We start from the raw sequence: 15,027 nt of genomic DNA, 5'->3' as shown, positions 1-15,027 counted from the left end.
GCTTATGGGGCAACTTCCCAGTTCTCTGACCTCTCGGTGCAACCCACAAACTTGGATTTTGTTTCTAAAATATTGGCGGCTGATTTCTTGACCATCAGGGCACACAGCTTCAGTCACACACTGAACACAGCTGGACCACTTGGGTCATTTGCTCGACGACCATTTTCTCCAGCACTTTCACACCCTCACCGGAAAATGAAGTTATTTACCCGCTGAATCCTGACTCGTGTGTATGGTGGGGGTGGAGAGAAGTAATGACAGCAGGGCTATGATGAGGGCAAGGCCTGCTGCTTGGGCCCAGAGGGGCACCCAGTGGAGGTGAGGCTCCATCCGGCAACCCAGCCCCTCAGCTCCTGTAGCCCCTCGGGGCCCCCAGGTGCCCAGGGTGTGACCGCTTGAAACTAGTCTATTTGCATCACCTGGACTGCAGCGAAGAGACTTCACTTGCGTTGCAACGCACACACCACCCGGCATCCAATGAGCTCCTTCGATTTCCCCCTGCAACACCGATGACTGCTGGTCTTGTTCGACCCAAAGCTTTCCCGTCTCCTATTAGACCTTTGCCTGAATCCTCTCTCCAGTGCTGCTGCAAACCCACCGCTGTCGTCCTTTCCAAAAATATCCAGTCTGAGACCAGTGTGAGAAAGCCTCTTCACTCAAGAGAGCCAAGCGCTCCATGGTTTGACTCACAGATCGTGCTTTCTGCCCTCCTGAGTGAGCACACTCCAGTGATTCACTTGTCCCCTGACCCCAGGCTCCGGGGGCAGCGGGAACAGGCAGGGCTCTCTGGTTACCTGAGCCATACTCCTCAGCCGCACACACCTCCACCCCCCAACCCCCCACTTACTAACTTGGGCCCTTAAAATCGGGTTTTCTTACCTAGCTGCATTGAGTACAATAAAGCTACACTGAGCTGCCGATTCCAGCAGCTTCTCTAAACTCCCCTTTTTCCACATCTCAGCCAACCGAACACACTCGGCAGCCACCCTACCCTTGACTACGTTTGGATCTGGAGCAAATTCTCCCTCCCCACTTCTCCACCTCTTCCAGAAACCTGCCTTCAGGGGACAAAGCTCATTCTGACTAGTGTCACCTAGCAGTCTCCTCAAACCTCTTGCTGACAGGCTGATAGATTGAACTCCTGGGGGCCAGGCAGGCCAGCCGCCAGGGGCCCAACAGCCCACTGGGGAGGTGAGCGCACCTCCCCTTCAGATAGAGCAGGCAGCTGGGGCTGAGATGAAGAATATTAAAGTATATTGCTGCATGTCATGTTGGTTGAAAAATCTATTTCCCAGCTTCCATGACCTTTTTTTTTTAACATTTCAAAAATCTCGTATGATTTGATTTTTACAGTCAATCTGGTTTTTCCTTTGTGATTTCAAACGTTTCCCCCAGACTAAAATCTAGAGAGAAAAGGACTTATTTTTCTTCTAAACTTGAAAATAAAGTTTCCTTCCATTTAACCACTGACCATATCAGGAATACACACAGGCGTCGCCGGGCGGCTCTACGGAGTCTCAGCCCCCAGAGCTGCTTCATGTCGCAGCACCACTTCCTTCCCCCATGGATTTAGGGTGCTTTTTTCAATGTATCACGAACTCATCATTCATACATTAATTTTAACAACTTCTCTCTGGGACTAGGACATTTATGGGAAATACGAAATTCAGTAAAATCTAATAAAATTTACCCACAGTTGGTACCTCCATACAGCAAGACTTGTGTTTTTTCAACACATAAATATACATTGTATATGTACAGACCCTTAAGAGGGCTCATCAAAAGCGATCAGTCCTGGGCTGGTTAATTAATCAAACCTGCTAAACTAATTTTTCCTCTGCCAATTCTTCTCCTATAGTTTCCTTGGGCAAAATTCCCAGAGGTGAAAACCCTGGGCCAAAAGGTAAGGACCTTGAAGACTTCAGATGTCCCTTGTTACACTGCCCTCTGGAAAGTTGTGCCAATAAGCATACACCCCCTCCAGCCTCAAAGATAAGGGCTTTAACAAAGGGCACTGTCCAGTACTGCCTGTCTGAAGGAGGGAAGGGTGTGTCCTTGGCCATGACTCACGTTCAAGCCCACTGATGGCTTCATGATATTCTAACGTGCTAGCAGAAAGAGAAGGGCCACTTTAAGTTAACAGATTCTTAAGAGCCAACAAGAAGTTTTTCTGGACACAGGACACCAAGAACAGCAAGGGAAGTAGCCTTTAGAAAAACAGAAGTCCTCCCTCAGTGGGGCCTGGCTGGCCGTCTGGGGCTGATATGGTGACCTTTAGGTCTTCTGGCATAGAAGTAAGGCAGCTGAAGTGAGAGGAAGATGGTCGTCTACACCGCGCACACGTGTCTGCCCCCTGGCCGTGGGCATCCTGGAGAGGCACAGACAGCATCTGCCAGCTCGACTTCCTGCAGCCACGCACGGGCTGACCATGAAGCTGGCTGCCGTCCTCCTCACAGAGGACAGCAACTTCAGGAGAACACACTTGGGGAGGGGAGCTTTGTGCCATTCACTCATGTTCACAGACCTTTGGAAAAACCAAAGGGTGGGTGATTCCTTGCTACCATCACTGAAATGTCATGAGATGCTATTTTGCTGTAAAAAGGGAAGCTAAAAAGGCCATGAAGTTCAAATGACCCTGAAACCCTCTGCTGGAATAAAAATCACAGCTAAGCCGAGGGCCGTACTTGTACTAAAGAAAGCAATGCTTTCAAAGGCACAGTTGGGGACTCAGCTGGTCGCAGTCACACTGTGAGCCAAGCGCAGTGGTGAGGGCTCTCTGTGCGGCCAGGTGCAGGTATCTCTCTTCCAAGTGATGTGGCATTTGTATCCTTCCTTCAAAGCAGGGAAAGGGATGCCTCAAGATGAGATCATCTTCCCCAGATCCCACCCCTGGTAAAAGCTGGAGGCCTGCTAGAACCCGGCACAGAGCCCTCACTCTGCTATACCCCACTCGACCTCCCCCTGTGTGGGAGTGCAGCGGTGACCCCACCTCCTCTGTACTCACTCTTAGAGAAGAACAGTCACCCAGCTGGTTCCACTGAGTCACAGAGGCTGTGAGCTGCCTCAGAGACAGCTGGGATGTGAAATAAACACGGACACCATTTTGTAATCAATGACTTTTATCTTTGAAAATGGAAGCAAGTGTTTTGACAGAATACTATGGCTGCTCTATAAGAGCCGATCTAGGAGTAATTCACTGGTTTTCCTCTGGGATAGCACGGCTTTAAAAAGAAAAAGAAGGGGGAAGAAAAGGAAAAGACACAACAGGAAGAATAATCCACAAAGCTTCAGGCGCTGACTCCAAGCCTGGCTGGGCATCCGTTCATTAAATAAGTCACAAGCTACACACTAAGATCAGGGTAATTTCTCCTTGCCTTCTGTCTTCTCTTTGAACCACATTTGCTATGGTGTTCCACCACCATCAACAGTTTCCTTTACTTAATTTGGTATCAGAACCTTAAAACATTTCTCAATCTTAAAAAATGAAGGTCCTCAGCAGATTACGTTGATAAAGAAGCATGTACAGGTTTGAGTATAAGTCACTGTGATTACTGCTTTCCTTACATATCATTATCCACTCCAATATTACACACACACACACACACACACACACACCCCCAAACATTCAGAAGTTGTGGAGACAGCAATCCCAATACTGGGTAAAAACACGGTACTTGTCCTACAGGGACATTAGCCCCAGCTCGGCCGTGCATTCCAACCCAATGTCGCCACACTCCACCTCCACCCTGGCTCCGTTACAGATGCTCCCTTGCCAGTCTCATGCCACACCGGGAGGAACAGGAACGAGCGCGCCCCTGGGGAGGCCCACTGGCACTGTATGTTTCGTGTTCAACCACACTCACTCAGCCCTTCCCAGAGATTCCTTAGATCTTGTTCCTCAAGCATGCAAAACGAGAACATGGAAATGGGAGAGAAGTTCAGGATAACTTGGGAATGGAACAGGTCATCAGAGCTCAGTCGCTGCATCTGGGGAGCCTCTGTGTGAGCTGGAGGGGCATGGCAGGTTGGTTTGTGTGGAGAGCGCGCGAAAGGACAGGTCTGTACACATTACCGCTACAGCAGAGCCTTGACCCCCTGGTCTTGCATCATGCTAGACCATTCTCCTCACTCTCAATATTCCATAGCGCCCTCCAGCCTCCTCTTAGCTGAATGTGGGGAGGGCTGAAAAGCAGGAGGACAGAAGGACTGGCTGGGGGAGCCCTGAGAGAGGTGGCTGCATCCATGAGACCGCGGGAAGGGCAGGGGCTCCGGTGGTGCAGGGAGAGCTGCTGCTGCCTCCTGCACAGCACAGGGACAGCATGGGATGTGCGGGAGAGCAGAGGATCATGGGGTGGGGGGGTACGCACTCCCCTTCAGTTTCCCTAGGTCTTAGTCCCCTACTGTACTCAAGAGCTAGGCAAGCTGCTGAAATGGGCAAGAGGGAGCACTCCACAGTGGCTTCTGTGGCTTCTTGTCCCCAGCACCCTTGTCAAGTATTGACTGAAACCTGAAACATGATGTTTAAAGTGATTAATGCAATAGATTCCATGTGTGTAACAAAACTGGAGAAACACATGCTAGTTTAGGTTAGATTATAATCATCTGAAGCACAGGATAACCAAGAAGTGAAATTCCATTCTGGTACAACCACCCAGTTTCTAGAAAAGAGAAAGGAAAGAAAGGAAGCAATACAATAGGAGCTTTTTTGATCAGAGACTCCATTAAAGGAGAGGGTGGTGATGCGAACCCACGTGATTTTTCAAGTCTTCCTTCTGTAGTCATGAGGATGACCAGGTTTGTGCTGCAAACGAGCCAGCACCATGTGGCTACTGCTCTGATTGTTCTCAGATGAATGTGTATACAAAATAATATCTTCATTTAGTTTATAAACATACACAGTGCTGTCCCTTTCAAATTAAGGAAAAAAAAAACCACACACAAATACTGCAAAGTAGCAAAATACAAGGGGGGAAAAAAGCTACTTTTGGTTTTGGCAACATTAAAAAAAAAGAAATACAAAAAGCAATGTGGCATTGGTCCCTGTTTATAAAAAAAAGGTACTTGGGCACGACACTGAATCAGAATTGGTTGGTTTTCTAAAATTCAGAGTATCTGGGATTTTAAAAGTAGCACTTTTGTCTTTTAAAAGTTTGACAAGTCACATAACACTTAAAACATCAAAAAAGCTTTCTGATAAAAAGCTCAGCTTTTAAATCACATTTTGTTTCTGCAAATTTGGGAGACGAATTGCGTTCTTACTGGAATGTGGCCTATCGCTGGTTGATAAATGTGACACGGAATGTCTCCGAATGGCAGTGCCTCCCTTTCGCCCTCCCTGGGACCACGCCAACAACCAGCTACCAAGCACAAGTTCCTGCTCCCATTTTGGGGGTTGGGGGTGGACCTTCAGGCTGCGATCTTCGCCATCTGCTGTTCTAACTTGGAAATGCGCTCATCTTGATTGCAGATTGTGTCTTTTATAGATTTGATCTCTTTTAAAATCTCATCCAACTTGGCTTCGTTTTGCTAAGGAAACCAGAAAAGACGGTGGGGTGGAGAGACAAGAGGTTACTAAAACGCAGTAAACAAACCTTACCACAGTTGAGAATTTATAAGGCATACAATCTCATTTTCTACTTTGGAAGTGGCAAGCCACAGGCACCAAACTGGGCCTTCCAAGAGAAGGCCACCTGTCGGCTAGTCAGTCCACCTGCTGCCCACAGCAGAACCAGGTTCCCAGAGCGCTGCACCCACTCCCTGTGCCTGGGCACTTACCTGCACTGAGACTCAGGACATAAACTGTGGGACAGGACCAATCCTTCCAGGGCTGCCCCACAGCCCAACCACCCCATGCAATGTCATGAGTAAATTCTTTCTTTCTTTCTTTTTTTATTTTTGAAGATTTTATTTATCTATTTGACAGAGAGAAACACTGCAAGAGAGAGAACACAAGCAGAGGGAGTGGGAGAGGGAGAAGCAGGCTTCCCACTGAGCAGGGAGCCCGAAAAAAGGCCAGATCCCAGGACCCTGGGATCACAACCCAAGCTGAAGGCAGATGCTTAATGACTGAGCCACAATAAGGAGTAAAATCTATGTGACCTGGGTCAGAGGTGAAGCTACAGAGCTCCTACCATCTCCCAGGAAGGGTCCTTCTTAGGAGCTAAACCCCCTGCCCTGCTTGCTAGAACTCTTCTGAAGAGGACTCAGTCTGTCCCAGGTGGAGGTGATTCATTTGGAAACCCTGCAAGCCATAGCACCTCACGTGGTTTCCTCAGTCACGGCCAAAGCAGCAGCTCCTCCAGGCACCTTGGCTCTTCATTCCACACACCTTCTTACTGACAACTCACTGCCCTTCCTAGGGCTCCCTGGGATCCTGCTCTACTCTCACCAACTCCCCACGCACACCCTGTCCTCCCTAGCTAGACCCTGTTCTCCCCCAACAGCAGCAGCACCCCCCAGGGGCCATGCGGGTCTCCTACATCAAGCTCTGGGTTCCCACCACTCCACTGAAATGGTTCTTGCCAAGAGGCCCAAGATCATCTTTGCTGCTAAGTCTCACTCACCACCAGATGCTTCTCTCCATAACACCGAGTACCCCTGAACCCTCTCACCACGTTTTCCCCTTCCTGGGACCTTCTCTTCCCAGCACCTGCAGCCCCACACTCTTGTGTTTCATTTCTACTCCAATAAGACATCAATGTAAACATGGGGGAGAAACAGTTAAGAAAATACCCAAGCAGGGACACCTAGTGGCTCAGTCAGTTAAGTGTCTGCCTTCCGCTCAGGTCATGATCCCAGGGTCCTGGGATCGAGCCCCCCACATCGGGTTCTCTGCTCAGCAGGGAGCCTGCTTCCTCCTCTCTCTCTCTGCCTGCCTTTCTGCCTACTTGTGATTTCACTCTCTCTCTCCCTCTGTCAAATAAATAAATAAATAAATCTTTAAAAAAAAAAAAAAAAAAAACCTTTAAAAAAATAAATAAAAGCCCTGAGCCAGCCAAGCTCACTCTCCAGCTCCTGCAGTCCTTACCACACTAGCCGTGTCTGGGGTTTTCTTGGGGACACTGATCAGGTCACACTTCTTATTTGCAGTGGGCTTGCTATCCAGAATGTTCTTCTTGACCACCTTGAGATCCCGGTTTTTGCCAGGAATGTATCCATGCTTTAAGGAGATGAGGACGGGATCCGCATTTTTCCCCTCAAACCACTCCTCTGCCTCCAGTGCGGCTTCAGGCCCCGCTGTGTCAGGATACAGGTCATCTTGGAAAAGGTCAGACTACAGAGACATTTTGGGAAAATCCTTAGGAAGACAGCCCTGGAATTTTAAAAATCTTTTTAAACATGAATTGCCTAGGAAACTGGGCACTTACCTTCCTGGGAACAGTCATGATAATAGGCTCACACTTCCTCTCATGAAGTTTGAAGAATCTTCAAGGGGGAAATAAAGGCAAAGTTGTATTAAGTGAAACAGGAGGCCAGATAACAGGCTTCCTGACCAAAAACTAATCTTCTACATTGCTGTATGGGATACGAAATGCTTTGCCAATCACCTTAGCAGATCTACCAGGGGAACAGGTACATTTTGTGTTCCTATTTTCCAGATGAAAAAACAGAAGTCAAGAGAAACTGTGCTAGGAAATGGTGGACTAGAAACAAAACCCAGGAGAATTCTGTCTGTGCTTCTGGGGATGGTCCAACCCCAGTCATCTGGGGGCTGACCTGCCAAGGTGGAACCTCCACCACTGACAATGAGTCACTTCTGAAGAAGTCACCAAGTCAGCAGTCAGGAGAGAGCAAACACCCAATATTAGACAGCAACGATCTATGACTTGGAGGCCAGGTCTTCTGCCAACTAGAGGTGACTGAACATCTGTCAACATAAAGAGGATTTTTAAAAAGGAAAACAATCTTAAGATTAAAATTTTGTCATCCAAGTTAACCACATCATGTCTAAAGCTCAAGAAAATTTTGAAATTAAATGTGGGAAGAGTGGGAAGCTCTACAGTCAGCTTGGCAGTAAAAAAAAGACTGCCCTGGGACTGCCAGGCAGCTCAAGGACCGAGCACGGCAGCATGTTCAGCACAGCACCCAGCATCTAACGAATACTCAAGAAACACTTCCTACGTAGGAGGTGTCCTGAATGATTGTGCTTATAGACTTTTAAACTGTTAGATGACAGTAAAATAAAGGCCTTCCCAAATACTGGAGTCAATCTTAAGTTTGGATTCAATCTATTTTGAACCATATTTTGATGAGATTGGTTTATACCATAATTTTGAATTATCTGTGACAGCTTTCCTTCACTAACTCCAGGTATAGAGAGTTAAATGTATTTAAAAAACAAACAAACAAAATACTTAGACTAATTAATATAAAAAGGGACATCTAAAAATTATTTTTATTTTTCAAAGATGTATTACTTATGTGACTAGGACAGCATGGTTAGGCAGATGTCCTTAGACATGCAGTATTGTGGGGCACCTGGGTGGCTTGGTTGGTTAAGTGCCTGACTCTCGACTTTGGCTCAGGTCATGATCTTAGGATCATGAGATTAAGCCCCACGTCAGGCTCTGCACTCAGTGGGGAGTCTGCTTGAGACCTCTGTCTTTCCCTCTGTCTCTCTCTCTTTGCCCCTCTCACTGTATGTGCTCTCTCTCTCTAAAATAAATTCTAAAAAAATTAAAAAAAAAAAAAAGAAATATAGTTTTCTACAAATGTGCGGTATGACCACAGGCCTGATAGTGCAGTGCTAGTCATTCTGTTGTTTAAAATGGACAGTCATTCATTCATGAGTCTCAGGGACTATCTTTTGTTGACTAGGAGGAGAAAAAGGCCTATCCCCTAGGAAGACCACTAGCGTTATGCAATATAAAATTTTGAAAAAACCACAGGGGTAGAGAGGCGGGAATTCTGTAACACAGCTGAACTTCCTGAATCAAGTTAACCCAACACCCAGCTATCGGTCTTTGGCTTCTCTAATAGGATCCACGAGGTCCACAATTCAGTTTGGAACTTGTTTGTCCCCCAACAGGGCAGAAAAACCATCCCTTCTTTCCATCCCAGGGGCAGGCTCTCCCTGCTTGCCTCCCAGGGACACTGGCCACAGCCTCAGCCTGAAGACAAGAGATGAAGGCTACAGTATTTGCGTAAGTTCGCAGTGCGCCTCAGCTAATCGATGCACCACAGGTTATGTAGTCTGAAGACTGGGGAGGGGCACAATTCAAGTAAATGATTTTGAAAGGTTCTTCACTGTTGTAGAAGTCCATGTTCCCGGGCACCTGAGTAGTCTGCCTTCAGCTCAGGTCATGAACTCCCGGTCCTGGGATCAAGCCCCGCATTAGGCTCCCAGCTTAGCTGGAGGTCTGCTTCTCCTCCTCCCTCTGCTACTCCCCCTGCTTGTGCTCTCTCCTGTCTCTCTCTCTCTCAAATGAATAAATAAAATCTTCTTAAAAAGTAAATAAAACTCTGTGTTCCTAAGTGTGGGCAGGAAACGAGATACCAAGTCCACGCGACCACAAAGGGCACACAGACTGGCTCCAGGCACGACAGGCGGAGGTACTGCTCTTGTGAAGCAGGCAGCACAGACAATCTGAAGACTTGACCAGACCGACTCTTTACCTGGCAATCTCACATTTGTTAACATCGAGTCCCCTCTTGGGCATGTAGCCCATCCCTCTCTGAGGCTCCTTGCTGCTGAATGTGTTGAGGTAGTGGACGTACGGGGATTCATCTGTGATCTCAAAATAGCGGATACTGCTGTCACCCTACAAGAAATCAGAGACAAGTTCATGCTGAATGTTACTTAAAGCATCTGGTTGAAGTGGGGTCTCTCTCCCCCTAAGCCCCGCATTAACCGGGACTCTGCCTCAGGGGCCATTTGCTTTCTCTTCAGAGGAAGAGGGTATGATGGTTGCTCTTCCTGGCAAAGCATGCCCTCACTTATCAGATGCTAGAACGTCCTTCAAACGGTCTCCTCCGCCTCCTGCTGAAGCCTCGAATTTGACTCCACTGAGCCTAGACACTAAGTCAGAGTCAGGGCAAAAATGTTAACACCTCTGGCCAAGCAACTGCAACTGCAGTTCAACTTCAGAGAACAAACAGAAGTCTGGACTGTGGAGAAGGCAGTGATGGATTCTCATTGGCAACAGAATGGTGTCGTTCACAGACCTGAGGGCACTGACATCGGCCAATCAGATAACTATAAAAAGTAAGATTTTTATAATTCAGAAACATTAAGAATAAACAGCTCTTAAATCATTCTTAATTCATTATTCTTAACTCATAGTAATTCTTAGTTCATAATTAAGATACTCACTAAAACATGAGTATCCTTTAACTTCGGAAGGCAGTGCTCTCTCGTAACCGTGTGTCAAATTCTGTGACACATTTGCTTAGAAAGGTCAGATGTTTCTGAAGATCTGAAGTATATGCTAGTCTCTCCAAGTATAACTAACTGTCACACAATTACACCAACCTGAACAATGAAGGCAAGGCTGCCTGCCAGAAGCAGCATGCTTGGTATGTATGCGTGTGCCTGTGATAGAAATAACCAGGCAGTTTTATGCCCTTGCCTTCAAGGCTCTCATTTTGCATGGTTTCTACTTGTTTCAACGATGTAAATATCTAAAGCAATGGTGAAAAAGCTAAACACAGACTGTTTCCTGCATACTCAAAACAACCTTCCACCTCATGTTAATAATATCTGGGTAACCGCTCCTGTTACTTGTTTTGATGTACTCTATGGCAGCTGTGAACATCTGAAGTAAAATGACTTTCCAGGAAACAGACAAGACCCCAGTTTCTAAGCAACTGATCTATGACAATGTAGAGCATGCTCAGTCAACTATGAGAAGGGAGACATCTCTGGCTTTACCTAGCAAGGGGCCATCTAACAGGTTTGAGGCAAATACATCAACAGCTCCAGTTGCATTAATTCATTTATTTCAACTACAGAAATTCTAAGGAAAACGGAACCTATGAAAGAAGAAGGAACTTTCAGGTTACTGCCCACTAAAAAGAAATCATCATCATCATCATCATCAATCTGGCAACACCGTAGTTAGGAAGACTGTAAGGCAGTAAGGTAGGCTTTCTGATTTCAGTGTGGGATCTTCCTGTAACAAGTGTCACCTTCTGAAAGTAGGCAGACCACATATTTTTCAAGCTCAGGGCCCTAATGCTGAGCTCCAGGAAAAAGAAAAACATCCTGGAGCATCTCTGAGGCCTTCAAAAGCTCCTGCCTACAAAGCACTATTCTCCCTACAAGTCCGCGGCATGTGGCGTAAGGACCTACATGCCAATGGAGGGCTCCTTGGCGGATTTCAGCATTAGATGCAGTGACCTCATTACTCATTCGTCACACCATTACAGAGCAATCTAAAATCCCGGATCCCACGGCACCAGAGGTGAAAGGACAATCAGTGTGTCCTCTTTTTCTCATTAGAGTGCCTGAGCAAAAAAGCTATCCCTGTTAGCATCTGCCCCAGCACCAGAGCCCCATCCCTGCTGCAGTCAGAAGTCCTGAACACAGTATGTTATCACCACACAAATGACAAGTTCAAAGGGTCCAGTCTCAAGACTGAAAACACACCAAAATCACTGGTCCTTATTTTAGCTTAAGACACACACAGAAATCAGAGAAATTAAAATATTAAAATGATATAAGGCACTGTGCATCTACTATATCTCTGAAGGATACTTTTCCTCCTACAAGATTAAATTTAATATCAAACATTAAAATGACTGTTTACCTTTCCACATAAGTAAATGATACTGGTGTCAGGGTCATAGAAGGGCAGCAATACCCCATTGCTAGTGTCCATTTCATGAAGAGCAATTGGTTCTTGCATATTTTTCTGGGAAAAAGATACAAATATATATATTTGTATACATATACTTTACAAGGGGAATCATTCTTTTATCCCTAATTACGTGAGCAATTTCCTAGAGTAATGAAGCTTTAACAATGCACATATAATATTCATACATGTAAATGCCAACTCAAACACATAAATACCAATTTTCCAACCCACTGAAAACTGTCAATCTGACAACATCAATGTACACACTGGTGTGATTCCATGACAAAGATGAGACAGACGGCCCTTGTCCTTTGTAGCTATTTTCTTTTTCTTTTTACTTTTTAAAAAAAATGTATTTCTTTGGAGTAGGCTCCATGCCCAATGTAGGGCTTGCACTCATGACCCTGAGATCAAGAGTCACACACTCTGAGTCAGGCAGGCACCCTATTTTCTTTTTTAAAAGAAATGTTTCTTATTGCAAATACACATTCTTTGTTAAAAGTTACAGAAAGACCATAAAAATCATCCCATATTCCATAATCCCACAGTCCAGTGGGTAGCAAAAACAATGACCGTTTTTGTCTACTTCCTTCCTTCCAACACACACACACAGAGACTGAGATCATACTGTGTATTCAGTTTTGTTATTTTTTCACTTATGCTATTCTCAACATTTTCTTAAGTATGACTATTTTGATTTAAACATTTGATCAAATTCTTTATAAAATAAAGTTTAGAACTTGTTTCCCAAGTCCCAAACACTGGCTTTTTTGTGCATTCTTTTTAAAAAAATGCAGTCAATACAGACTGCTTGAGAGGATCAAGAACGCATTTTGTAATACATGTAAAGCACTAAGTCTCTGGTGAGGATGAGAATGTCCACCCAATTAAGATCAGCAGAAGTTCAGGTAACTACACTAAGAATCCTGTAATCCATTTACCCACCCAAAGACCTGCTCAGAAAAGAGAGAAAGCTCAAGTGTAAACCAGTGGAAAGGCTGGGAAGGGGCATACCGGATTCCAGAGAGCCAGCTGCCGCTCACTCATGCGGCTGAAACCAGTGGTAAAGACATTCCCGTCAGCCAGAAAGATGGCTCTCATGGGTCTTGCTCCTTCATGTGCTTTCTCCTTCTCCTGGGGGACCAAGAATAATATGCATATTATATTCAAACTGCAAGAAAGGTGAGGTGAGGTGGAGTGGGGTGGGAGAGTGGGGGCTCATACACTAAATCCAACCCATGCTCCCCATGCCATTCAGATTACCAGGCATGCACGTGTGTGTGTGTAAGCTTCCTCCCAAGATGAGAAAACAAAGAGACTATGTAATTTGGCCAAGGTCCCTTAGCTAGTGAGTAAGCAAAAATGCCAGGAGTTGACTCAAAAGCCTCACTCCTTCACCATGCCCTACTGCCAACCCAAGTCCATGCCCTGCAAAAATAAAAAACATGAAAGGACTGCCAGGTGTCCGTTTCTCAAGAGGATAACCTGGAAGTTGGATATACCCTATGGTTTCCACCAAATTCATTGGACAGAAGGAAGTCTAGTTCAGTTAACCCCCTTCCTTAATTTCATTTGTTCATTGAGAGTGCACTAGTAGTGAGCCCTGGAAGGTTCTGATGGAGAAAGCACTTGGCGCAAAGCCGGGCAAGTCCCCAGTGCTCAGTAAGCACTAGTCACAACAGCCAGCTAACTCTTAAGAGGTAAATCTGCCAAAGAACCAGCACCTTCCAGAGTGAGGCAAATGCAGGACCAGAGACCGGGGTTGATGCAAGACATTCTGAGATCCAGCACCTGCTGTTTCAACCCCAGCTCAAGTCCCAAATGCCCACCACCTTCTGTCTGCTGAGGCCTACTCTGAGTAGCAGAAACTGAAATATTGAGCCAAAGAGAACCTGCGGCATCTCTGTGAGGTACTCTGACGATGGCTGCAGGAAGAGACGGGGATCTGTACTGAGCACTAAGCCAGGAATGCAGTTAACTGTTTAGGTTAGCTGATCTAGACTTGTGAATTTTCAAGGCCTCTAGTGAACTGATAAAAAATTTGTTTCTTTTTGAAAAATGGTCACCAAGTGAGAGATAAGACTTGTGTAAATGCTAGAATGTCCAGCTCTGAAGGGTGGCTGGGAGGCAGAAGCCTATACAAGGCTCTGTGGATTCACGGTCCAGTGTCTGCACACAAGGCTCCGCTGACCAGGGGCAAGGCTTCTATAGCCTGCCTTAATAAGTTCACACTCACTGAAGTGGTACCAAGATGGGGGGTTTTATCCCAAGCATACTTACAGCAATGATCTCTTGTTTCCTAGGATCGATTACTCTCACTTTCTTGTCTTTGGAAGCTGTGCAGATCAGACTGCCATTCCGGTTCCAGCTCACGTTGTAAATCATATCTGAATGCATATCATCCAAGTTTATAAGGGCTTCCCCTGTCCCCACATTCCAGATGATGATGGCATTATCACAGCCTGAAAGCAAGCAAAGCCACACCCCTCAGAGACTAGAAACACCTGTACACCAACACTTGAAAGCTACAAATACAGTGAGGGGGACGTACACACAGAAAGACAGACACTGATTTTAAGTGGCTCTATTTACCTGCTGTGAGTTAGAAACTCAAGTGACAAAGAAATAAGACATCTATATAAAAGAAATGTGTTAAAGGGAAAACATGGTTTGCTAAGTTTGGGTTCATCTGAAACAAAAAGCAATGGCAAGAGAACTCTAAAATAAAATCCCATGTTTTTTGAGAGTTAGCTGGGGCCAGTGGACCCCATGTGATCTTAAGCTTCCCTTTTCTAGTATAACCAACATCAGAATGAATACAGTTTACTTCTTCTCCACAGAACTAAAAATAAAGAGTTTAAATACCTGTGTAGAACATGCAACAAAAATGTGAGACAAGCGGGTTATTCAGATCAGTAATACTATAAACATGGTCTTATATCAAAGCATGGCAAATCAAGTAAGCGGAAGGGAAATGCATGTGCTCACAACAGGTCTTTATCTTTAAAAGGGGAGAGAAAGAGGTCAAGATCAATGTCCAAAATGTCATCAAGCAGGTGTGTGGATTCAGAAGCTGATCCCTGAAGAGGCCACAGTGCTGATGCAGTCGCACCACTCTGCTCACCGACTCCACTTTCCTTCAGGCATCAGGCGCCAAGGCCCCTTTATTTTATTCATTCATTCATTCATTTATAAAGATTGATTTTAGAGAAGGGGTGAGGAAGGGTAG

The 15,027-nt window shown here is 45.7% G+C and overlaps 1 protein-coding gene across 2 annotated transcripts in view; it reads right to left on the bottom strand.

The window, feature by feature from the left end:
• Positions 1-3,101: 3,101 nt before the first annotated feature.
• CORO1C (coronin 1C) overlaps positions 3,102-15,027 on the bottom strand; it is a 75,515-nt gene continuing 63,589 nt past the window's right edge. For both annotated transcript variants that reach the window (XM_082700026.1, XM_082700027.1), the window contains 7 exons: positions 14,079-14,260; positions 12,813-12,932; positions 11,748-11,852; positions 9,616-9,761; positions 7,368-7,425; positions 7,028-7,273; positions 3,102-5,526 (listed from right to left, as the gene is read on the bottom strand). In XM_082700026.1, the coding sequence (XP_082556152.1) occupies positions 5,407-5,526; positions 7,028-7,273; positions 7,368-7,425; positions 9,616-9,761; positions 11,748-11,852; positions 12,813-12,932; positions 14,079-14,260 (977 nt within the window). In that variant the 3' untranslated portion in view covers positions 3,102-5,406. The remainder of the gene's footprint in view (positions 5,527-7,027; positions 7,274-7,367; positions 7,426-9,615; positions 9,762-11,747; positions 11,853-12,812; positions 12,933-14,078; positions 14,261-15,027) is intronic.

This window comes from Mustela nivalis (assembly GCF_964662115.1).
Source record: "Mustela nivalis genome assembly, chromosome: 14".
Classification (NCBI taxonomy): Eukaryota; Metazoa; Chordata; class Mammalia; order Carnivora; family Mustelidae; genus Mustela; species Mustela nivalis.
This window is presented reverse-complemented; position numbering and strand designations above follow the sequence as displayed.